This window comes from Pan paniscus, chromosome 15, assembly GCF_029289425.2.
Source record: "Pan paniscus chromosome 15, NHGRI_mPanPan1-v2.0_pri, whole genome shotgun sequence".
NCBI lineage: Eukaryota > Metazoa > Chordata > Mammalia > Primates > Hominidae > Pan > Pan paniscus.
Window position 1 is genome coordinate 81,984,237 of NC_073264.2, and position 27,502 is coordinate 82,011,738.

A 27,502-nucleotide genomic window follows, 5' to 3' on the forward strand; every position below is an offset into this window, starting at 1 on the left:
AGAATACTATAAATACCTCTATGTAAATATACTAGAAAATCTAGAAGAAATGGATAAATTCCTGGACACAAACACCCTCCCAAGACTAAACCAGGAAGAAGTTGAATCCCTGAATAGACCAATAACAAGTTTGGAAATTGAAGCAGTAATTAATAGCTTACCAACCAAAAAAAGCCCAGGACCAGGCCGATTTACAGTCAAATTCTACCAGAGGTACAAAGAGGAGCTGGTATCATTCCTTCTGAAACTATTCCAAACAATAGAAAAAAGGGGGACTCCTTCCTAACTCATTTTATGAGGCCAGCATCATCCTGATACCAAAACCTGGCAGAAACAAAACAAAAAAAGAAAATTTCAGGCCAATATCCCTGATGAACGTTGATGCGAAAATCCTCAGTGAAATACTGGCAAACCAAACCCAGCAGCACATCAAAATGCTTATCCACCACGATCAAGTTGGCTTCATCCCTGGAATGCAAGGCTGGTTCAACATACGCAAATCAATAAACATAATCCATCACATAAACAAAACCAACGACAAAAACCACATGATTATCTCAATAGATGCAGAAAAGGCCTTTGACAAAATTCAACAGCACTTCATGCTAAAAACACTCAAGAAACTAGGTATTGAGGGAACATATCTCAAAATAATAAGACTTATTTATGACAAACCCATACCCAATATCATACTGAATTGCCAAAAGCTGGTAGCATTCCCTTTGAAAACCAGCACAAGACAAGGATGCCCTCTCTCTCCACTCCTATTCAACATAGTATTGGAAGTTCTGGCCAGGGCAATCAGGCAAGAAAAATAAATAAAGGGCATTCAAATAGGAAGAGAGGAAGTCAAATTGTCTCTGTTTGCAGAGGACATGATTTTATATTTAGAAAACCCCATTTTCTCAGCCCCAAAATTCCTTAAGCTGATAAGCAACTTCAGCAAAGTCTCAGGATACAAAATCAATGGGCAAAAATCACAAGCATTCCTATACACCAATAATAGACAAACAGGGAGCCAAATCATGAGTGAACTCCCATTCACCTGTGCTACAAAGAAAATAAAATACCTAGGAATACAACTTATAAGGGACATGAAGAACCTCTTCAAGGAGAACTACACCCACTGCTCAAGGAAATAAGAGAGGACACAAACCAATGGATAAACATTCCATCCTCATGGACATGAAGAATCAATATCATGAAAATGGCAACACTGCCCAAAGTAATTTATAGATTCAATGCTATTCCCATCAAGCTACCATTGACTTTCTTCACAGAATTAGAAAAACTACTTTAAATTTCATATGGAACCAAAAAAGAGCCTGCATAGCCAAACAATCCTAAGCAAAAAGAACAAAGCTGGAGGCATCACTCTACCTGACTTTGAACTATACTACAAGGCTACAGTAACCAAAACAGCATGGTACTGGTACCAAAACAGATATACAGACCAATGGAACAGAACAGAGGCTGCAGGAATAACACCACACATCTACAACCATCTGATCTTTAACAAATCTGACAAAAACAAGCAATGGAGAAAGGATTTCCTATTTAATAAATGGTGCTGGGAAAACTGGCTACCATATGCAGAAAACTAAAACTGAACCCCTTCCTTACACCTTATATAAAAATTAACTCAAGATGGATTAAAGACTTAAACATAAATCCTAAAATCAAAAAACCCTGGGAGAAAACACAGCCAATACCTTTCAGGACTTAGGCATGGGCAAAGACTTCATGACTAAAACACCAAAAGCAATGGCAACAAAAGCCAAAATAGACAAATAGGACCTAATTAAACTAAAGAGCGTCTGCACAGTAAAAGAAGTTATCGTCAGAGTGAACAGGCAACCTACAGAATGGGAGAAAATTTTTGCAATCTATCCATCTGACAAAGAGCTAATGTCCAGAATCTACAAGGAACTTAAACAAATTTACAAGAAAAAAACAAACAACCCCACCAAAAAACTGGGCAAAGGATATGAACAGACACTTCTCAAAAGAAGGCATTTATGTGGTCAACAATCATGTGAAAAAAAGCTCACCATCACTGGTCATTAGAGAATGCAAAGCAAAACCACAGTGAGATATCATCTCACACCAGTTAGAATGGTGATCATTAAAAGGTCAGGAAATAACAGATGCTGGCAAGGATGTGGAGAAATAGGAACACTTTTACACTGTTGGTGGGAGTGTAAATTAGTTCAACCATTGTGGAAGACAGTGTGGCGATTCCTCAAGGATCTAGGATCAGAAATAACATTTGACCCAGCAACCCCATTACTGGGTGTATACCCAAAGAATTATAAATCATTCTACTATAAAGACATATGCACATGTATGTTTATTGCAGCACTATTCACAATAGCAAAGACTTGGAACCAACCCAAATGCCCATTAATGATAGACTGGATAAAGAAAATGTGGCACATATACACCATGGAATACTATCCAGTCATTAAAAAAAATGAGTTCTTGTCCTTTGCAGGGACATGGATGAAGCTGGAAACCATCATTCTCAGCAAACTAACACAGGAACAGAAAACCAAACACCATATGTTCTCACTCATAAGTAGGAGCTGAACAATGAGAACACATGGACACAGAGAGGAGAACATCACACACTGGGGCCTGTTGCAGGGTGAGGGGCAAGCAGAGGGAGAGCATTAGGACAAATACCTAATGCATGCGGGGCTTAAAACCTAGATGATGGGTTGATGGGTGCAGCAGACCACCATGGCGCATGTATACCTATGTAACAAACCTGCACGTTCTGCACATGTATCACAGATCTTAAAGTTTAATTAAAAATAAAAATAAAAACAAAATAACCATTATTCATAAGGAGCTCAAACAACTCTATAGGAAAAGATCTAATAATCTTATTTTTAAATCGGCAAAAGAAACAGGCATTTCTCAGAAGGAGACACACAAATGGCAAACAGGTATACAAAAAGGTGCTCAAGATCAATGAGCATCAGAGAAATGCAAATCACAACTACAATGAGACATCACCTCACCCCAGTTAAAATAGCTTTTATCCAAAAGACAGGCAATAAGTAACAAATGTTGGCAAGGGTGTGGAAAAAAGAGAACTCTCCCACACTGTTGATGGGAATGTAAATTAGTGTAAGCACTATTTTGAGAACAGTATGGAGGGTCCTCAAAAAACTAAAAACAGAGCTACCACATGATCCAGCAATCCCACTGCTAGGTATATACCCAAAACAAAGGAAGTCAGCATATTAAAAATATATCTGCACCCCCACATTTATTGCAGCACTATCCACAATAGCCAAGATTTGGAAACAATCTAAGTGTCCATTGACAGAAGAATAAATAAAGAAAATGTGGTGTTTATACACAATGGAGTACTATTCAGCCAAAAAAAAGATGAGGTCCTGTGATTTGCAAAAACATGAATAGAACTTGAGGCTGTTATGTTAAGTGAAATAAGCCAGGCACAGAAAGAAAAACAATACATGTAGGAGCTAAAAATTAAGACAGTCAAATTCACAGAGAGTACAAGGATTGATTACCAAAGGCTGAGAAGGATAGTTGGAAGGGTGAGGAGGAGATGGAATGGTTACTAGGTGCAAAAAAAAAAAAAAAATAGCTGGAAAGAATGAATAAAACCAAGTATTTGACAGCACTACCATAGTCAATATGAATTTAATTGTACATTTTAAAATAACTAAAAGAGTATAATTGAATTGTTTGTAACAAAGAATAAATGCTTGAGGTGATAGATACTCCCATTTACCCTGATGTGATTATTATATATTGCATGCCTGAATAAAAATATTTCACGAAATATGTATATTTCATGTTTTAAAAATTAAAAAACAGCTGAAGAATAAATTTAACAAAGGTGAAAATCCTGTACACAGAAAACTATAAGACACTGATGAAAGAAATTGAAGACAAAATAATGAAAAAATAAATGAAAAGATATTCCATCCTCATGAATCAGAAGAATTAATATTCTTAAATTATCCATACTACCCAAAGCAAAATACAGGTTTGACATAATCCATATCAAAATCCTAATGGCATTCCTCACAGGAAAAAAAAAAATCCCAAAATTTGTATGGAAACATAAAGACCCTAAAACAATTCCAAGAATGAAAAACAAAGTTGGAGGAATTATACTTCCTGATTTAAAATTATATAACAAAGCTATAGTAATCAAAACAGTGTGGTACTGGCATAAAAACAGACACATACACCAATAGAACAGAACAGAAAACCTAGAAACAAACCCAAACAGATATGGTCAACTAATTTTTGACAGGGGCACCAATAGGATACAATGAGGAAAGAAGAGTTTCTTCAATAAATGGTGCTAAGAAAACTGGAATTTCACACACAAAAGAATCTGAACCTTATACCATACATAAAGATAAGTTCAAAATGGATAAAAGACCTAAATGTAAGACCAGGAACTATAAAACTCCTATAAGAGAACATAGTGGAAAATCTCCTGGACACTGACGTTGGCAATGATTTTTGGGTATCAAACCAAAAGCAAAGGCCACAAAAGCAAAAATAAATAAATGGCACTACTTCAAACTAAAAAGGCTCTATACAGCAAAAGATATAATCAACAAAATGAAATAGCAGCCTACAAATTGAGAAAAATATTGGCAAACAATATATCTGATGAGGTTAATAACCAAAATTTACAAAGAACTCATACATCTCAATAGTAGAAAAACAAATAATCCAATTTTTTTAAACAGGCAAAGAATCTAAATAGACATTTCTCCATAGAAGACGAAAATCACCAACAGCTATATCAAAAGATATTTAACATAATTAATCATCAGGGAAATGCAAATCAAAACCACTATGAGATACCACATCACAGCTGCAAAGGTGGCTATTATTTTAAAAAGTCAAAAAATAACAAATGTTGACAAGAGTATACAGAAAGAGTAATTAAAAATAGAACTACCATATGACCCAGTGATCCCTCTGCTGAGCATATACCCAAAGGAAATAAAATCATCACCTTGTAAAGATTCTGCATTCCTATGTTCATTGCATCATTACTCACAATAGCCAAGATATGGAAACAACCTAAGTGTCTGTTGATAGACAAATGAATAAAGAAACTGTGGTACATATATACGATGAAATATTACTCAGCCTTAAAAAAGAATGAGATCTTTTCATTTACCACAACATGGCTGGGTCTGGAGGACATTATGCTAAGTGAAATAAGCCAGACACAGAAAGAAAAATATTGCATGATCTCACTAATTAAATATGGAATCTACAAAAATAAATCAAATATACAGAGATAGAGAACAAAACAGTGGTTACCAGGGACAGAGAGGGTAGAGGGGATGAAATGGGAAGATGCAGGTCAGAGGACACGAAGTAGCTGATATGTAGGATGAACAAGTCTAGAGATCTAAAGTATAACATGAGAACTATAGATAATAAAACTGTACTATATATGGGATTCATGCTAAATAAGTACATTTTAGCTGTTCTTGCCACAAACCAAAACAAAAAAAAAATGGGTAACTGTGAAATGACAGATATGTTAATTTACTTCAATGTAATAATCTTTATACTATCTACATATATCCCATAACATCATGTTGCATAGCTTAAATGCACAAAATAAAATTTACAAAACAAAAAAAGTATAGTTACATTTAAACTTGAGTTTTAGGGGCAAGGAAAGGGCAAATCAGGGCAGGGTGGGTAAGAAATTTTGGGGGTGATGGATGTGTCCTTATCTTGGAGTTACTCTATCCCTATCACAACTAAATATAAAGCAACAGTAATCAAGATAGTGGAATACTGGCACTTGGATAGACAAATAAACTAGGGGATTAAAGAGTCCAGAAACAGATGTTTGTGTATATGAACATTTGATTTATGACAAAGATACGACTGTAAAGTAGTGGGGAAAGAGTAGTCCTTTTAATAAATGGAAGTTAATCAATTAAACATTCATATGAAATGTATTCCTCCTAATTCATACCACAAATACCAATTTCAAGTAAATATCACATCTAAATGTGAAAGGTAGAACCATAATCTTCTAAATGATTACATAAGAGAACATCTTCGTGATCTAAGTATAGGGAATGACTTCTTAGGTCAAAAAAGTACTAATCACAAAAGAAAAGATGGAAAATTAAACTGGATTAAAATTCAATAGACGGTCTCATTAAGAACATTATAAAAATGAAAAGAAACAAGAAAAAAAGAAGATAGAACTTCAGCAGTTTCCTTTGTCAAGTAACAGGTTCCACTCTAGAATTTATGAGAAGAGACAGCATATTACTTAGTAAGTTAAAGAGGACCTTAGAGCAACATTCTTAAATGTGTACTTCAGCTCCTGTTTAGTATGTAAATCAGGGAATAGCACAGATTTCGTGTGAACTATTGCAATTAACTAAGAAAAGCACCAATCTGTTAATCGCAGAAAAGTCCTTTTTTTGAAGTATGTGATGTTTTAGATATTTTAGACTGGTACAATGTAAATTGAAGGTGCCCTTGGTACATCCGAAAAAATCTAGAACTTTATGCAAAAAAAAAATATATCTTGATATTCCACATTAGATACCACATTGCCACACATTAATTGGAAAGATGTTGTCTACTTCAGCAGAAGACAGGCATTGTATCTTCACCTTTCCAAGGCTCTTCACAAAAAACTTAATACCAAAAACACAAAAGAAAAGTATTTTTATGTAGCCAAGTGTTTATTCATATTTTTAAAATAAGCAAATTTCACTACAAGAGAAATTTTCAAATACCCTATTTTCAAAAAGATCAACTTAGTTGATCTTTTTATCTCCTAGCACATTCAGCCAATAAATTCAAACTCCAGAATGAACTCAACATATCTATGTAAGGAACTGTAAACAAATTAACAACTGGAGAAAAATTATCTACTTTGACTAGGAAACTTTCAATTTGAATAAAATATATTAGGAGAAAATCTTGCTAACTTTCCTTGAAAAAAAGGTATTATGAGAAATAAATAAATGAATAAATACACTCCTGAAGTTGATAAATTTGCAACAGTTTAGTGACCATTAACGGTTTCCTCCTAAAAAGAAAAACAATAAAAAGAAATGAACACTATATAGACTATTTTTCTACCTTAATTCCACCAAGGATAGTGATTTAATAAAAATAAATCACTGAACAGTGAGTGTCAACAATATGACTTTGAGATAATAAAGATTGGGAATTAGGAGTATTTTCAAGTGGAACCATATCAGACAAAAACAGACAGCAAAGAGGTCTTTGTAGCAATTGTAATTACACACGTGAGATGACCTGAAAATGGGGAGTGCTACAAAACTACTGTGAAAGAATTCTTTACTTCTCAAATATCATTTCATAAAAACTACAGAAAAATCAGAGCCAGTAAAACTTAAATTATCTTTCAAATAGTCATCATAAACTCTAACCTAGTTAAAACAAATGTTGACTCTAATATGCTAATACTGTAATATAAATCCCTAAATATAAATACCAAATAAATATACCTAAATATAAATATACCAAATATAAGTACCCAAAATTCATGAACATTTTATAAGAGCTACAAGAACACACTTTTAGACAAAATGGGACATACCACGCAAAAGGTTAAACTCTACTAAACTTCACTGTGATTATGACCAGCCTACCCATCCTCTCTCTACATGTGAAATAAAACTTTTTATTAAAAAAGAGATCTCACCACTTCTTGTTTCTGGGCTTCATTAAGTTTTTCAGTCAATTCTTCCAAAGCCCTTTTTGTTTCGGCATCTGACCTAGGAAGAAAAAAAAAAAAAAAAGATTTAAATTTGGATATTTAGAAAATACACAGAACGAGTGAAATGTATAACATGATAATTATGTTATTACAAAATATTCTACTTTAGTGGTTCTCAAATGTTATAAACATCTGAAACACGTGGAAGGCTTGTTAAAACACAGACTGCTGGATCCCGCCCCCCAGATTTCAAATCAGCAAATCTGAGATGAGGCCCAAGAATGTGCCTTTCTAAAATTCCTAAGTGATGCAGGAACAGAGGTCTGCAGGTCTGGAGACCAAACTTTGAGAACCGCTGCTACGCTGGAACATCACTCTCAATAAACACACAGGTTGCAATATCTCCCATTTTAAATTAAGAAAAAAGAGAGAAAGGGACAAAAGAAAACAAAAACTCTTGATCTTACACCCTCTTTCTAGCAATTCATAAAGAAAAGTGTGCTGTACAAACTCTATCCTCACTAACCGACCTCCCATTACCTTGTTTCTCATCAAATTAATAACATACATGATAAACAAACAAATCGTACAGAAAGATTTACAACGAAAAGAAAAAGCCCTTCTGTCTTGCACTGTCTTACTTCTGGCTGCACTTCCCTCTGTGAATCATGCACAACCATTTCCATTATTAATTATTTTGCTGGTTGCCTTCATCATGTTCAACTCGAGACATTTTCGATGGACTGTTTTGAAATATTTAGCTCATTCTCTAATTTCAGATTATGTTATTACCATTTTTAGTTCTATTGGTTACTTGTAGAGTTTTATGTAATATATTTATACATCTTATGAATTTTATGAATTATTCCATCCTATGAAATTGATGGAATTGATGCTTTGTGCTCACATTCTGTTAGGCTCACATTTTAGTCAGCTTCACACTTGGATCATAACTTTCCTATGTTCTTGTTTTTTCCAAGCTTTCTCATTATCTTTTGGCTTTATATGGGCCTTACTTATCACATCATTGATATTTTCCTCCCACTTCTTACTGAATGGTCAACAAATCATCTATTTCACTCTTTTTGATGACCTTCTTCTCAAAGGACACTTACTTTCCTGCTCTAATTTAGAGTGAATACTTCCTGGGCCTGCTCCATGATTGTCATTCCAGGGTTACTTTCACTGAATCCCCAGGTTAATTTTACTATTTCTTAATATCTTTATCTTTCTATTTCCTGGTTACAATCTTATTTAACTTATATATCCTTAGGTAATTTCCTCAAAAAGAAGTTACCTTAAAAAGATAAATTTTCAAAGACTTTAAACCTCTGAAAATGTCTTTCTGTATGTATGTATAGAATGTTAAAATACATTGCTGTATATCCACACAGTGGAATACCAAAGAATAATAAAAATGAGCAAACTGCAAGAACCTGACACAACACCCATAAATATTAGAGCCCCTTTCTTGGCTTTTGTGGTTCTATGCTATCTAGAATTTCCCCCATCTCACTAGCTATTCCATCTCAGCTCAGCTCCTTCTATCATAAGATTCCTAAATATTATAACTCCTTGCAACTCAGTCCTGTCCTTGATATCCTCCCTATAGTTTCTCTCTTGGTATTACCCATTCCCATGGTTCCAAATGACACTTCTCCATGCTGACCACTCTTAAATTTTACCTCAACAGAGACTTTTCCTTTGAGCTCCATAGTAAATATCCAGCTGAATATTTTACTTTCCATTTGAATGTCTCACAGGCATCTTAAACATAACATATCCAAGGCCAAACTCTCTACACCTCACCTACCCAAACCAGTCTTCCATATCTCAGGAAGTGGAATTACCATCTACCTAGTTATTCAAATTGAAAATCTTAGAGTCATCCTTATTCTCCCTCACCCACCATTACCCAATCCTGTCTCTTTGATTTCCAAAAACAGTATCTTCAAACACACCCCTGTCCATCTCTCTCCTGCTATAATCCTGGGTCAGGCCATCATCAACTCTCATATACTAGTGCAACAGACTTCTATCTCGCCCTCCTCAAATCAATTTTTTTTTCCTTTGTGACAGGTTTCACTCTGATACCCAGGCAGGAGTGCAGTGACTCATCTCAGCTCAATGCAGCTTCAACCTCCTGGGCTCAAGCAATCCTCCCACCTTAGCCTCCCAAGTAGCTGGGACCACAGGCATGTGTCACCACTCCAGGTTAATTGTTTTGTATTTTTAGTAGAGACGGGGTTTCACCATGTTGCCCTGACTGGTCTCAAACTCCTGAGCTCAAATGATTCACCTGCCTCGGCCTCCCAAAATGTTGGGATTATGGGCCTGAGCCACTGTGCCCCGCCCAAATCAATTCTTCATATGGCATCCAAAGTAGGTGATTTCTGAATTAAACTTTACTTAATCCTTTCTAAAAGCTTGCTTCCCAGTGTACTTTTATTATTCAATGTATGTTTTGTAATAAATATCAAAAGTGAAAAATCAGTAATTAAATGAGAATACCAACCTTTCAACATCAAATAGAAAGTTAAACTTTTTAACTTCCTGTCCATTATTTTTATAAACATGAAGTAAGAATCTGTAGTACAAGTAAAGCAGAACGGCATCCAGAAATTTTACACATTCACAAAAGTAAGCCACCTCATTTCCCAAGAAACCTAACTCCTATTTTGGGTAAAACAAAGTTTTCTGCCTCAAACATGCCTCTAGGTCACAAAGACTATTACCAGATCTTACCAGCCTAGAGATCACAAAAACTATTACCAGATACTAACAGCCCAGTCCAATATTGGTTACTCAAATGATCATTTAAACTAATCAACTAAATCATCCCTGCAACTTCCCCTGAATCTTCTTACAAGACAACTATTCCCTATAACTCATGTTCCCAGTGCTTAATGTATACCCTTCCTTGAAATGGATAATGGTCATGTAATAAAGCCATTCCTACAATACATTAAAGTGTTAATGTCATTGTGTTAATTTTATCAGCTTGTAAAAAAAAATAATAACCTAAATATTAAATTAACTAAGTCTTACCAGTTTAAAAGGTTAGCAATATAGCTCAATAATATATCTCACAATCCAGGAATTCAAATGCTTTATTCATATCAGCCACATGTGAAAATGATTTTGAACCACCATATACTGTAAGTGATAAAGAACAGAGGCTTTGGGGCCTTACTGCCTAGATTTTAATTCTGACTCCACTACAACCCTCCTGTTTGATTTCTAGAGAGCTGAGTTATTTCATCTCTCTGTGCCCACTTCCTCATCCATAAAATAGAGAAAAAAATAATGATTACCTCAAAGGGTAGTTACTAGAATTAAATCACGAAATAAGGGCTCAATAATATTAGCTAATAGAACTAGTAATAATGGTAGAATCTTTCATTCTCATTACAGCCTATACTTGATATTCATAGAATTAACATTTATAGTTTTGACTATCTTTGTTGCAGCAACACAGAACTGGTGTGTGGTATGATTTAGATAGCTGGAGTTAGCAAGCAAATATGGTAAACAAATTTCAATTCAGCTTTATTGTTCCTAATATTTGCTGTATATGGATTGTAATTCTTAAGAAGGCATAAAAATCTTTGTTTTTCAGCAAAACATGGCCTCCAACAGAAAGCCACCTGCCACTGGTGATGACAAAAATGAAAAGACAGTAAAGAAGTTTTAAATTAAATAACAGCTCTTGGGGACTATCCAGAATTGACAAAATTGTGAAGATGGGGCAGATGTTAACCACTGACCCTCAAAGATTTCAACTAAAAGCTTAAGTATTGGATTCTACAATGGCTTATGTCCACTGACAAACTCCATGTTACACTTCTTTTTTGGTGTGTGCAATGCCAAAAGTCAGTCAGCCAGCGAGTCAGTCTTTGTGTCTCTCTCTCCAATGTATTTGCAAATCTACCTCTTTGCAAAAGTCTCACAATGTATCCCTCCATAATATCAGCATTCCATTGTATTAAGTTAAAGTGTTTTTAGAAAAAGGAAATTAATTTGTCTAACATTGAGTCATGATATATTCTAAATTCAAAGGGCGGTAAACTGTTCTGTTAATAAATTTTAAGATACTGTATACAAACACAACATTTTTTAAAAATCTAGATAAATATGTCAATTACAGAAGCTAATTTATTCTCCTCATAATTTACCCCTCTCATAAAAACCATAGGCTGCTTTTACCGGCTCCTTCTGGAAAGCTCCCTGTTGAAATCATCTCCAAGGCGAATTTGTTCACTGCTGAGATCTCGAAGAGACTGATGAAAACCATGAAGCTAGCAAAGGCAAAACACAGTTATCCATTTAGAATTCTGTTGAATTCTTCCATGAAGATTCACCAAAGGTAAGAATAAGATCTTGTTCCTTGCAATAACAACCAGATTCCGTAATATTATTATGAAAGAAAACACCTACTCTGAAAGAAAAAAATTTTCCAAGAAAAACAATTTTTAAAAGCTGTATATAACATTTACCAACACATTTTCTACAGTACAATTCTACTCCTCCAGAATTCTATCCCTCTAGAAGGGGTCTGCTTCTTCCTTAATCAGAGTAAAAAAAAAAAGAAAAAAGAGAGAGCGAGAAAGAAGGAGAAAACCGGTCTGCCAATTTTTCTGTAAAGGGCCCAATAGCGACTATTCCAGGATTACAAGCTGTATGGTCTCTGTCACAGTTAATCTTGCCCCTGTAGTGCAAAAGTAACTGTAAACAAATAAGCATGGCTGAATTACAATAAAATTTTATTCTATCAGCCTATAATGCCTTAGTTTGCCAACTCCTGCTGTACAGAAACTCTTCCTCATGTACACTTGGAACCATGTACAAGAAAGTATGGTGCAGCATTATTCATAATGAGAACATGAGAAACCAAATGTACACCAAGATAAATAAATGGTGGTATATTCCTCCACTGGAGTATGATATAGCAGTGAAAATGAAACAATCATAGATACCTACGCATTAGTAAAGTTGAATGTCAAAAACATAACATCAAGTAAAATAAGCAAGTTACAAAAGATTACAGTAGTATTCCGTAAATAAGATGTAGGTAGTAAAAATCAAAAAAGTAAAAAAATTGTTTTTTAAAAGCAGAAACAGTGTCAGGATACGTATGAAGTCAGGACAGTGGATACCCCTTGGGAAAAGATGGAGTATAAAAGAGGCTTGGGGGTATGATAATGCTTTATTTAGTGGCCTGGGTGAGGGTTACATGGTGTTCATTCTCATTATTGTAACTTGAACTGTAAATATATATGCTGAATATAAATAGTATGATTTATAATAAAACCACGTTAAACAGACTTGCAGAAACAACAAATTGATTCATTTCAACAAAATGCACATCAAGCAATTTATTAGTGCCAGCTACTGAGAAGTGGCTCACAATCTGATATGAGAGCCAGATATGTAAACAAACCACAAATTCTTTACGGGGGCATTAAGAAAGTACACAGTCAAGTGGAGCTAAGGGTAACCATGAGAATGAACTTAATGAGGAAGAACCATAAAAAGAAAGGAGTAAAGTAGTATAGTGAATGAAAAACTTAAGTTTTGCCATCATGATTTTCCAGTTTAGCAAACCAGAATCCGGGGATGCATCCTTGTCACCTCCTTTTCACTCATTCCTACCTTCCCCACATGGCTATCTAATTTTCAAGACCTTTCCACTTTATCCACTAAAATGCTTTTAATTCTACCTCCTTCTCTCCAACTCCACCTATCCTAATCCAAGTGACCATCAATTCACATCCAGAACACAGTAACATCCTTCTAATTGGTTCACCCACATTGAATCCATTTTCCACACTACAGCCAGAGCGATCTTTTCAAAATAATTTTGTCAGCCCTGTTACACGGCTCTACATAATCTCAGCCCTTCATACTTCTTTAGCCTCGTGGGCCTTCTTTAAATTGCTCATAGGGGCTATCTTCCCTCCTGCCAAGCCATTTGTTCTACCTAGAATGACTCTTACTCAACTTTCAGATCTCAGCTCAGTCAGCCTTTCTTCAGGAAGCCCTCCTTAACTGGGGCATGTCCTCTACCATACAATTCTGTAGCCCTATGCATCTTTCCACTATCGCACGCATCTCAGTTCATAAATAAGGTTGTATTTATGTATTTATTTAATACCTAGCTCTTCCTCTAGAATATAAACTTATTAAAAGACAAGGTTTCTGCTCATCACTGTTTCCAAGTGTAAGCATCATCCCAATGACAGAGACATTAAATAAACAGAAGGAAAGAGTAAATGAATAACGTTAAGATATTGTTCTCTGTTCTGGGCTTCATCACATAGTCCATGCTAGCAAGGTGCAACTATCAAAAAAATAACATAGTCAAGGAAAAGTTTCCACAGGGTGTTTCCTAATGCATTTGATTTTGTTGTCTCATTATGCAGTAACAAGTGACAGCTACAGATGAGTATCTTAAGATACACTTTGAGTACCTAATCCTAAAACTACCAAAACAAAGAGGTCAAAGTGCAGAACTCCCCCAGCCCTTTTCTATTTAATTTAGCTACTTAAGACAACAAAAGGAAAAATTACAGCTCTGCAGAGAACTTTAAAGAAGCAGAAAAAGATTTCCACACAACTAATACTTCAGAAATCTTTAGTGAATAAAGTATGGAATTTCTTACTTAGTAGAAAATGGCTCTATCAATGATTCAACAATCAGAAAAAAACACTAATGGTAGAAAAATCAGTAGATCAATCACACAAAGATTAACTTGTTCATACTAAACCAAACTTAGTAAAATAGAAAGTAGCTGACTTAGCAGGGCTTACAGAAAAATGTGCTGAACAAGAAAGGAAACAAAACACGTCCAATTAAGCTCACTTTTAAATGTTCTGCAAGATATAATCCTCCATAACAAAACTCAAAACAAAGGAAAGATAATTTGTACATTGAAAATAAACTAGTTTATTTGAAAAATCCCATATTAACAATCTTACATTCATATAGAATGACAAAAGACCCCATATAGCCAAAACAATCCTGAGCTAAAAAGAACAAAGCTGGAGGCAGCATACTCCCTAATTTCAAAACATTATAAAGCAATTGTAATCAAAACAGCATGGTACTAGAAAAAAACAGATGCATCAACCTACGAACAGAGGAGAAAACCCAGAAATAAACCCACACATTTGCGGTCAACTGATTTTTTATGAAGATGCCAAGAACACACAATGGGGAAAGGATAGTGTCCTCAATAAATTGTGTTGACAAAACTGCATATACATGCTAAATAATGAAATTAGGCCCTTATAACACAAAAAAAGTCAACTCAAAATGGAGAAACACTTAAATATAAGACTTGAAACTGTAAAACCACTAGAAGAAAACATAGGCGAAAAGCTCCATGACTTTGGTTTAGGCAATGATTTCTTGGATATGACCCCAAAAGCACAAGCAACAAAAGCAAAAAGCAGGCAAATGAGATCACATCAAAATGTAAAGCTTCTGCATAGCAAAAGAAACAATTAATAAAGTGAAGAGACAATCCACAGGATGGGAGAAATATCTGCAAACCATATGTCTGACAAGGCGTTAATATCCAAAATATATAAAGAACTCAAACAACTCAATAGCGAAAAAAAAAAAATTTTTTAAATGGGCAAAGGACCTGAACAAACATTTCTCAAAAGAAGACATACAATGGTCAATAGGTACATTTTTAAAAATATTCAGCAAAAGTAAACTTTAGGAAAATCCAAGTTAAAACCACAGTGAGATATCACCTCACACCTGTTAAAATGGCTTTTATCAAAAAGATGAAAGATAAGTGTTGGACATGACATGAAGGAAAGGGACCCCTTGTACCCTACTGGGAACGTAAATTAGTACAACCATTATGGAAAACTGTATGGAGGGTCTTCAAAAACTAAAAATAAGACTACTATATGACTCATTAATCCCATTTCTGGATATATACCCAAAGCTACTGAAATCAGTATGTCAAAGGGATATCTGCACTCTCATGTTCATTGCAGCATTATTCACAACAGCCAAGATCGGCAAACAACCTAAGCGTCTATCAGTGAATGAATGGATACAGAAAATGTGGTATATATACACAATGCAATACTATTCAGCCTTTAAAAAGGGAGAAATCCTGTCATTTGCAAAAACATGGATGAATCTGAAGACATTATGTTAAGTAAAAAAGGCCAGGCACAGAAAGACAAACACTATATGATCCCACTTGTGTATGAACTCTAATAAAGTTTAACTCATAGAAAGATAGAGTAGAATAATGGTTACCAGAGGGTGGCAGGGAGAGGGGGTGAAGAGGGAGAGAAAGGGGAGTTGTTGATCAAACAGTCCAAAGTTTCAGACAGACAGGAGGAATAGGTTTTGAGATGTATTGCACATCAGGATGACCAATGTCAATAATAATGTATTATATGTTTCAAAATAACTGAAAGAATAAATTTCAAATGTCTCACCATAAAAAATGATAAGCAAGGTGATAGATGTTAATTAACTTGATTTGATCATGCCACATTGCATACGTATATTAAAACATCATATTATACCCCATAAATGTATACAACTATGATTTTTCAGCAAGAAAACAATAATAAAAAGTAAAAGTCGTTTACTTGGTTCCAAAAAAAGGGATCAGTATAAAGTTACTAATGATCAAATTCTTGGTTAAAATATAGCCTTAAAGTTCAAGCATTAGTCATTTATATACAATAGAAGCATAAGGAAATACTGCACACAAATTACAGAATGGTACAAAGTACCTGAGTCATATCATCAGTCTCTTGAACAAACCGGACACCAGTTCTTGATCTCATTCGTTTAATACCCTGTGGATCCCCATAGTCCTTGAGAGGTGAGGTAGGTGGAAAACGATGGATATCTTCACAAGTGAAAGAAAAGGGAAGGTATTAAAATACTGCATGAGAAGAGACAATCTAAAATTTTACTCAGTACAAACATGGCAGACATGGATATACATATATTCATGTCCCTAACCCAGACTATTTCCCAAGTATCTTGCTATGGCCATAAAGTTCCACCAAATTAGCATTAATCATGCTCTTAAAGCAGATAAAATGAACAACAGAAATAACCTAGAAATAGAACACTCAAAAGTTTCAATTTGTTATACTTTCCAAAGAAGCAACATATTTTCTCATACAAAAATAATAAATTTCTAAATAAAAAACTCATATGACCCCTTAATATAACTTAATACTAAAAAAAAACAACTTTTCAAACTACATAGTCTACAATCTGAACAGCATATAAAAATAAAAACTAACTACATGAAAAAATAGTGCCCAATTTTTAATCATTGTTACCATAATCAACAGTAATATTAACAATGTAAGGTACCAATGTTCAATTATCTAAATCACCTTCCTTCACTGCAGGCTTTTCGATTCAAACATGAATCTCAGTGCTATACAAAAGTGTAAGTAAGATTAATTAAGATAAACTGTCATAAGCTTTAAGCTAGCCATTCATATCTACCTGCATGCCAAGACTAAAATTCACCTGGTCTTAACAAGCATCACAGGGTATTTCATAAAACATGTGAAAATCTGTTACGCTAGGACAAGATACCTAACCTAAAAAGTGTATCACATAGCAAATTTATGTATTTGTTTTGATTCTTTGGCAGCAGACAATTAAATCTAAGTTTTTGTCAGGTAAAGCTCTAATGTGGTCTACAGAGTCTGAGAAAAAAAAAAACAATATAACAACAAAGACCCTTCAATATATTTCAAAGCATGTACTATAAAATCCTTGACAACTACATGTACTATCATCCAATCTGCATGAAGTTATGTGTGGGTCATATTTCTCCAAAAATTAAGTGTATTCAATATCTACTTCAAAAATATTTTTAATGTTTTTCAGAACATTTGAAGTGTTTACCTGACCCAGTGCCACCATCAAGGTCACTTGCACTCAAACTTGTAACAGAAATACTTCTCCCTCCTGAGTTTCTCAATAAACGTTGACTCCGGAGTTGGTCGATTGATTGTTCCAAGCTTTCTTTTAACTAATTTAAAGAATATAATGAATGAAGCATTATTCTTCTTAAACAACTTCCAAATACAAATAGACCACAGATTTTCAAAGCTATTTCTGAAATATCTGGGTTCCCCCCAAAAAAATGTATCAGAAAATTTTAAACTAATTTATGTTTAAAATATAAAAATAGTAAATACAAATATTTTAAGAACCAATGCTAAAATCTGGTTTTAAAAGGCATCTGTCACTACCTATTCCATTTTTTATTGCCAGATGTGGAAGAGATGTCTACTGTGTAAGGGCTTACAAAACCAAATTGAAATGTCTAATTGGTGCACCACTCATGCGAAGAAACCTAACAAGGTCAACACAACTGAAAGAAGACAGAAAACTTTCCTCCCTTCTAAACATTCCTTCAGAAACTCCAGGTCTACAACAAATAGGAAACTAAACAGCTGTCACAGTGACAGCTGCTACTGAAACAATGTACACTGTCCAACTTTATCAGAGTAACTCTTTCAGTCATTCAAAGACTTCAAATCCCAGAAAATGATTGGGTCAGATATCAGACTGCCAGTACACACTAAGAACTACAGTTGTCCAAATGCTTTATTCAGTTTATTAAGGAGTCAGCCAACAGGGGACATATAAAAACATATCTTTAGACTTAAAGAGTTACATTAAATAAAAACATGCTAAATACTGAGAATAATGTCCAGAGCTGTACACAACTACAGGCCTGAGAAAGGATTCGACTAAGACCCAAGCGAAAAAAAATTAAAGCTGAAGAAAATCCATACACCCTGAATTGCTGGGAAACTTCGGGTCTAGATATCTTATTCAAGGATGAATAGAAAGTAATAATTTTAAACATAATGCATGGATCCATGGAACAAGTCATCTATAACTCTTTAAGTAGAATGTCAAAACAAAACGATTAGTTGAGAAGACAAGGTTTCCTAAATTCAGCCAGCGTTAAAAGGTAGAACACCATTTACGGGGAGAACAAGTCGCTTTACTTGGGGAAATGAGCAGAAAGAAAGGAGCCTCAACCGAAGGAAAAGAACAGATGAAACAGAATGTGAGTCACAAATGAAGCAAACCCTTTTTCAGTCTGGCTATTTGGATTTGGCTGCTCTAATTGAAACAATCTGTATTAAAAGAAGTAGAGTTAGAATTTCAGGAAGCTGCTTCTTTTGTCCCTCTCATTTCTGAAAGAAAAAAAAAGAGGGGTTTCCACATCCCTCTGTCTCTTCCTTACCTAAACTGGGATATGTACAATACCATCCTGCCTTGAGTATTCGCCAGCCAGCTATAAGACGCAGCATCGGCCGGGTGTGGTTGCTCGCGCCTGTAATCCCTGCAGTTTGGGAGGCTGAGGCGGCTGGATCACTAGGTCAGGAGTTCAAGACCGGCCTGGCAAACATGGTGAAACCTCATCTCTCCCAAAATACAAAAAATTAGCCGGGCGTGATGGCTGGTGCCTGTAATCCCAACTACTCGGGAGGCTGAGGCAGGAGAACTGCTTGAACCTGGGAGGCAGAGGTTGCAGTCAGCTGAGATCGTACCACTGCACTCCAGCCTGGGCGGCAGAGTGAGACTCTGTTTCAAAAAATAAATAAATAAATAAAACCTCAGCATCAATCCACAAAACATACGAGGCCCAGGAAAACCAAGGTTTACCTTGAGAGTAATTTACACATAAGTAAAATAACATATAAGTAGACCAGAGGTCTTATGTAGTGATCACAAAGTAGTATATCAGTAATCTATGACAAAATTATCAGAATAAAACTAAACAATATTAAAGCTAAAAAGCTCAAATTCAAACTGTAACATGAGAAACAGACTAGAAGTCACTACAGTGACTTTAGATCATAAAAATTAGCGTCAGAAATAAAACTTAAATTAACTCTCTTAACTTTTGCTGTGTTTATTATTTCCATCTTTCAAGCTAAACTCAATTTCAGTATCCTTTTGAAAGCAGAGTCAGCTATCATTTCTTACTACTGCTTCTTTTTGAAGGTAATCTGCCTTTTTAGCTCTGGCTATTTTTAAGATTTTCTCTTTACTTTTGTCAGTGATTTTATTATGTATCACTATGTACAGTTTTATTTGTATTTATCCCATTTCCGACCCACAGAGATCACAAAATCCGTAGCTTAATAAATTTCATATGTTGTAAATTCTCAGGCATCATCTTTTCAAACATTGTTTTTGCCTCATTCTCTCTCCCCTCTCCTTCTGGAAATGCAACTGCATTTTAGTTATACCTTTTTACCAAATGCTGTTATGTCTTCTTTTCTATATTTTTTCAATCTTTCATTCTTCCATTCTTTTTGGATATCTTATGCTGGTTTATCTTTCAATTCATGAATTCTCTTTCAACTATACACAAGCTGTTGTTCACTCTATTCATTAAAGGTCAGTTGGTTATTTATTTATTTTTCAGTTTCTGAAATTTTCATTTGGTTCCTTTTAGTTTTCAATTATTTTCCAAAACTCTTAATCTATTCTTTTAATTTCTTGAACATGTTATTCATGGTTACCTTATAGTCCCATATATGTTTCTATTGTCTGCTTCTTCCCTTGGTTTTCAGACACCTTTTATATTCTCTTATGCCTGTGTATTCTTTATCATGTGATAGACATTTTATATGAGAAGTTGTAGAAATAATTTAAAGTTCTAGAGGATGACATCTTTCTTCAGAAAAATCTGGTTCTGCTTCTAATAGAAAGTCAGGTTAGGGTCACTAGCAATCTCAAATTACCTTAACCCAGTTAGGAACTGAAGTGGTTCAAGGACTGGCTTCCGTCACCGTGAAGGCTGGTCTATTTTCAGTTTATCACTTCTCATTTCCAATTCACCACTTTGCCTATACTATCACCCTTTGGGGTCTCCATTAAAGCTAAAGGGTTCCTGAACTCCAGCTTTGGTCTTCCTAGCCTCTTAAGTTAATTGATAACTCTGATCCTAGCCTCTCTGCTTTTAATCCACCTCTTTAGGAATCAGCTGTCATCTTGAAGGAGGAAGAAAGTCCCAAATATAAGACTTACCCTTCTGGACTTAAGTTTTTTGCCAGATTCTGACTACATAATTCCTCACTGCCTTAGTAGTTCTTTGATGGATTCATAATATTATTTTTTACTTTTTTTCATGTTTCTAGTTGTTCTCAGTAGAAGAGTTGATCTGAAATAATCTTACCTACCAATGCCAAAAGCAGATCTTGCCAGCATCCTTTTTATGTAGGCTTATTTGCTAACAAATCCTAAGCTGTAACTAAAAGCTCAGAAATAAAGTGAATTTTCACACACACACACACACACACACACACGCAAACTCCCTGCCACCAAAAGAAAAAGTTACCATGGGACATACAGAAGAACATTAAAGAACAAGAGAAGTGAAACACTTCCCCAAAATCTAATCTATCAACCCCATTTTAAAACTTTAAAAAGATATATCCGAAGCCATTGAAGATCAATCAATAGGATGATTTTTAAGGTCCAAAAAATAAAATTACGTTATATAAAGGGAGATGAATGAAATAAAGGCGATTTTAAATTACTCTTCCAAGCATTATGGCAAAAACAATTTTTGCACCTAAAACATAAAACTAAAAATGTAATAGAATTAAAATCTACACTTTAAGTAGTCAAAACACAACACAACAGACACTGCACAAAATTTAGTGATGTATGGAGCCAATTTGATAACTCCTAAAACACAAAAACCAAAAAATAAAGAGATAAAGTACGAAGTCATAAAAATTGTTTTAAACTCTTGGATTATAACATCTTACTAGGTGTAACGCCAAACCAAACAAAATTAAATAAAAACAAAATAATATTAATAAAAATCTAACATTTTCTATGATGGATGATGTTATTTTCCTAAAACTAATCAATCTTACCAAAGACTGTGGTACTAACTACAATGTTATAAATTCTTTTGAGTCTAGTAGGACTACCTCACCAGATACCAAATGATGATCCTATTTTCCCCCACTTTCCCCTATATGAAATACTGTAAAATGGACATCATAGAACATAATATAATGTATATTAATACCTCACTTGATATAAATGCATGATTTAAAGATTAGGTCTATTCTTTTACCTCTGTTCTTTTGATATTAGACTGAAACAATGGAAACTACTGTGCACCAGTATAAATGCAAATAAAATTTGGGCACTGGAAATGAATGACTATGATCTGGATCTGTGTCCTCACCGAATTCTCATGTTCAATTATAATTCCCAGTGTTGGAAGTGGAGCCTGGTGAGAGGTCACTGGATCATGGGGGCAGAGTTCTTATGAATGGTCTAGCACCATCCCCGCTTGGTACTGTATAGTGAGTGAGTTATCATGAGATCTGGTTGTTTAAAAGTGTGTAGCACCTCCCCGCTCCTTCCCATGCTCCTACTCCAGCCATGTGATGTGTGTGCTTCCCCTTTGCCTTCCGCCATGATTGTATGTCTCCTGAGTCCTCCTAGAAGCTGAGCAGATACCAACATCATGCTTCCTGTACAGCCTGTGGAACGGTGAGCCAATTAAACCTCTTTTCTTTATAAATTACCCAGTCTCAGGTAGTTCTTTATAGCAATGCAAGAATGGACTAACACAGGTAGTTTATCCAAATCATCAAGACATGCTTTTTCTGACTTAAGCATGTAGTAGGCTCCCTCTAGCCAAAGATAAAACAATTGGAGCATAAATAAAAACATTAACTGCAATGGACTAAAACACTTTAAATATGCATATAATTGTAAGTTAATAATGATACTCAAGGGGTAAAAAAAAGTCATTGGTCACCACAAGAAGATGTAGGAAACCAATTATTTTGGAAACTGATATATAAATAAACTGAAAAATAACTGTAGATGCTTTTAGATTACCATGAAAATAAAATAACTAAATTTTAAAATTCTCACAGAGATCTCTGAAAGCCTTTTGATGTCTCTATTTGGAAAAACTCTGATTAGACACAAAATGTAACTCAAGGTTAATGAACTGAAGAAGAATGCATATAAAACGCAAAAGGATTGACTACACTCCAACCTAAATCTATGAAAGGAGATCATCTGGGCAACAATGGGTAATGCAAATAACAGAAGTGATCATTTAAAACATTATAATTCAGGCCGGGTATGGTAGCTCACGCCTATAATCCCAGCACTTTGGGAGGCCAAGGCAGAAGGATCACTTGGGCCCCGGAGTTCAAGACCAGCCTGGCCAACATGGTAAGATCCCATCCCTACTAAAAAAGTAAAAAATAAAAAGTAGCCAGGTGTGGTGGTACACAACTATAGTCTCAGCTACTCAGGAGGCTGAGGTAGGAGAATTGCTTTAGCCCAGTAGTTCAAGGCTACAGTGAGCTGTGATTGTACCACTGCACTCCAGCCTGGATAACACAGTAAGACTCTGTCTCAAAATAAGTAAACAAATAAAATTTTAAAAATAGAAATATGTGATTCAGAAGGACCAAAGAAAAGCTTCATTTGCTTTCTTCAGTTGTACTACTTTTACTTCTGCCCCCACTCTTTTCTGCATCTTTCACACCCCATCAGATAACTTTCTAACTTTCTTACATGTTTTATTTTGTGGATGAAATAAGATGATCTATGTAAAATAATTAGAACGATGCCTGAGGTAGATTTAGTTGTTCAGTAAATGATACTTTTTATCATTATGATTAAAGGCAATGACAATAAAAGTAAAAAATAAATAGAATGATGAAATAGAATGCTTTAATCTGGAGAAGCTATTTTAAAGAGTTTGTCATTCCCTAAAAATGTATTTACAACTCAGATGGAAATATCTGTTGAATTTATTTACTTCCCATTTATAAAACCACTCCCGGGCAGGGCACGGTGGCTCGTGCCTGTAATCCCAGCACTTTGGGAGGCCAAGGCAGGCGGATCACAAGGTCAGGAGATCGAGACCATCCCGACCAACATGGTGAAACCCCATCTCTACTAAAAATAGAAAAATTAACTGGGCGTAGTGGCATGCGCCTGTTGTCCCAGCTACTTGGGAGGCTGAGGCAGGAGAATCGCTTAAACCTGGGAGGCGGAGGTTGCAGTGAGCTGAGATCGCGCCACTGCATTCCAATCTGGTGACAGAGCGAGACTCCATCTCAAAAAAAAAAAAAAACTACTCCCTCAGAAAGTTTAGCATTATTCAACTCTAGGCTTACCACAGAGACTTGATAACAATGGATCCCTCATTGAAAATTGCTTTCTTAACATTACAGTATTTACTGCTATGGAATATATCATACCTCAAATTGGGTATACATAATTTAATTTCTCAACTGCCCAATTCAAAGGAAATTTGCTACCCTAAGTAGGGATCTAATATTCAACTTTACAAAGTAGGACTATACTCTACTAATGGTTAATAATAATGTTTTCAATTTTTCACTAATAAATTAAAAAGCAAAGACTCAATTCCCATTATTAATAAGGTAATGAATCTGAAACATTTCATGAACTGCCCAAATATAACAAAGTCTATAGAGCTCCATTGGTCAAGTACATCATAAATCATAAAAATCCTGTAAATACAAGTATGTCCAAACTCATTTTCTAAATAAAAATAGTAGAAACCCTTATGAGAGAAGATATGTTTCCCTGCGCCCATTAGCTTGCAATTACAAGTGATTAATGACATCTATACCTTTACTTGTAAAAAAAATAATAATAATAACAAGCCGTCAATTACAACTTGGGAGTTATGTGACAATTCAATACAACACAGATATGTATAAAACAGTCATTATTCCTTCATGTTTCCAACGATAGGTACACATACAATGTGATTTTAGTGTTTTCATCACACTGTATATATACCCCTCATTAGAAACATGAAGGAATAAATTTAATTGGTTTTCCAAGAGTTTACAGGATAGGAGTAACCAATTCCAAAGGAAAGAAAAGTAGAAGATAGAATTAGTAAGACATTAATTAAAAATACATTATTAACTTTATTCCAGAACTCTGGAGTACATTTCTTTCTTACATCCCCATGTAAAGTAAGTATAAACTGGAACATCCTTGAAAGGGCAATTTTGAAATATCCAGCAAATTTTTAAGTGCATATATCCTTTAACCCTGCAATTCTACTTCCAGCAATCCTACAGGATTACAAAAACATATGTATGTGTGTGTACAATAATGGTCACTGCTATAATGTTTATAATAAAAAGAAAACCTAGATACATTCATACTATGGAATACGGTATAACTGTTCAAAACAATGAAGTAGTGCTACACAAAGTTATATGGAAAGTGATATACATTATTAAATTTTAAAACGTTGTATAACATTATATTTAATATGATTCCATTTTTAAAGCAAATCGCACATATGCTTGTAAATACATAGAAAATGTTTGGAAACAAGCTCTCAAAATTGTTACCTCTTTTGAGTGGGGCTCAAAGGGAGGTTGGATAGAATTGGAGGCCATTATCCTAAGTGAAGTAACTAAGGAATGAAAAACCAAATACCACTTCTTCTCGCTTATAAATGAGAGCTAAGCTATGTGTACATAAAGGTGTACAGAGTGGTATAATGGACATTGGAGACTCAGAAGGGACGCAAAGGTATACAGAGTGGTATAATGGACAGTGGAGACTCAGAAGGGAGGAGGTTGGGAGCGGGGTAAAAGATGAAAACCTATCTATTGGGTACATTGTACACTATTTGGATGACAGGTGCACTAAAATCCCAGACTTCATCACTATACAATTCATCCATGAAACCAAAAAACCACTTGTTCCACTACAGCAATAGAAATTTTAAAAAATTAAAAAGGGGCTTTGAGAGAGGATTTTTTCATTTTTTGTTTTAACAATAAACACATATTACTTTAAAATAAACCATCCTTAAAATTCTTAACTCTACATGAGGGGTCTCTCCATGGCCCAAGTTTACCAAGTCTCCATTAAATTCATGTCTTGAATTCTACTCTCTCTGATGTAAAGCCTTCAAATTCAATAGAATCTAATTTATATAACCTAGTTAGCAATCCATCTGACAAGCTAACCTAAATTTAAACTATAAAATAATAAATTAGTTTAAAATCTAAAGCACTTCACAATGGTTATTTCCTTTAGCTCACAGCCCCATTCCCCAAAACACTTCATTCCCAAAAAGGTGGGTAGGAGAAAATGCAAACAAATGTAGTTTCTCACATGTTCTATCGCACCCGCCTGTCCATTACTGTATTCTCGGTATCGTCCAAGCATCTGGTCCACTTGTCGCAGGTTCCGACTGGTATCCTTGAGAAAGAAACTGGACTGAATTAATTATTCCAAATACTTTTTTTTCCTAATCAATCTTAGTAGTATGTCAATCAACTAAGTCAACAGTTTGTAAAATGTAAAACTTTTATCATGGCTGAGTTGAATATCAATGTACTTCATACATATTAAGTAAATCTTAACACCACTGAGAGAAACTCAAATCCAACTGCAATTTACTTGTGTAAAATCCGAAGCACATAATGTAAATCCGTATTCAAGATTCCCTAGTAAGTCAGCAACAAAACCATAAATTCTCAGAATCATAATTTTCAATTTGTGCCCCTCAACCAATTCACACCCTCTTTATAGAAAAGGAATTCTGAAAGAGCAAATCTAGTAGACTGTGTACAAGAGAAGAAAATCATTAAGATCAATGTGATTTTGACTATTCTTTTACCTCAGAACTTGAGGAGAAGAAAAACAACAAATTTAATTTTAATCTCAAAACAAATGGTTCTTATCTAAATATTCTAGATTTCACCTGGGAGATTAATCAAGGTATTTCTTTCAAAAATATATACTTATTAATGTGTCTCATTGTTGGGAAAGCACAAGAATTCATACTACAAAATTCCATTGTTATCTTACTTTACCTACTTACATTTTACTTACTTTACTTACTTACTTATTGATGAGAAAGGGTCTTGCTCTGCCACCCAGGCTGGAGCGAAGTGGCATGATCATGGCTCACTGCAGCCTCAGCTTCCTGGGCTCAAGGAATTCTACACCACTATGCCCAGCTAAATTTTTTTCTTTCCTAATTTGTGTATAGACAGAGTCTAAGTATGTTGCCTGGGCTGGTCTCAAACTCCTGGCTCAAGTGATCCTCCCACCTCAGCCTCCCAAAGTGCTAGGATTACAGGCATGAGCCACCATGCCCAGCCCATTATGTTACTTTAAATGAGTTTAAAAAGGATAGGTCCTCTGGTTTTCAAATCAATGCATGGCTTCGCCACCAGAAATTACCCTCTTCTTATCTAAGCATATTAATCCAAAGCAATTAGAAGCCAAAATCCATTCTTAGCCAGGCTAAGGCAAAGGTAAGGGATTAATGCATAGGAAATACCTTATATTTCTGAGTTTTCTTTTTTTCCCCTATAGCTGTGTTACACTTACCCCACCTCTTTTCTAAAGCGCTTTCTAAGAAAAGGAAGCAAAATGCCTCAACTCAAACCTCCAAATACTAGCAAAAATTAGCTTCTAAATTAAAATGGCATCTCTTTATTTTCACCCACAAATAATCTACCTCACCAAAAAATGAGTAATTTCTCTAAAGGCACATGCCCATGAGAAGCTAAACTACAATCATTCCTACTGGTTTCACTCTCACGATATTTTATTTGGAAATACTGCTTTACCCTAAAACACTCTCCACCACCTATCACATATTTCAAATATCTTTACCGACTGTCATAGGCAGAATAATGGCCCTC

General features: G+C 34.9%; 1 protein-coding gene across 4 annotated transcripts in view; it reads right to left on the minus strand.

The window, feature by feature from the left end:
- CEP128 (centrosomal protein 128) overlaps positions 1–27,502 on the minus strand; it is a 447,679-nt gene that overhangs the window by 394,021 nt on the left and 26,156 nt on the right. For all 4 annotated transcript variants that reach the window (XM_057299772.2, XM_063596092.1, XM_034937939.3 and 1 more), the window contains 5 exons: positions 25,959–26,045; positions 17,661–17,787; positions 16,517–16,635; positions 11,948–12,039; positions 7,727–7,799 (listed from right to left, as the gene is read on the minus strand). In XM_057299772.2, coding sequence (XP_057155755.1) covers positions 7,727–7,799; positions 11,948–12,039; positions 16,517–16,635; positions 17,661–17,787; positions 25,959–26,045 — 498 coding nt within the window. The remainder of the gene's footprint in view (positions 1–7,726; positions 7,800–11,947; positions 12,040–16,516; positions 16,636–17,660; positions 17,788–25,958; positions 26,046–27,502) is intronic.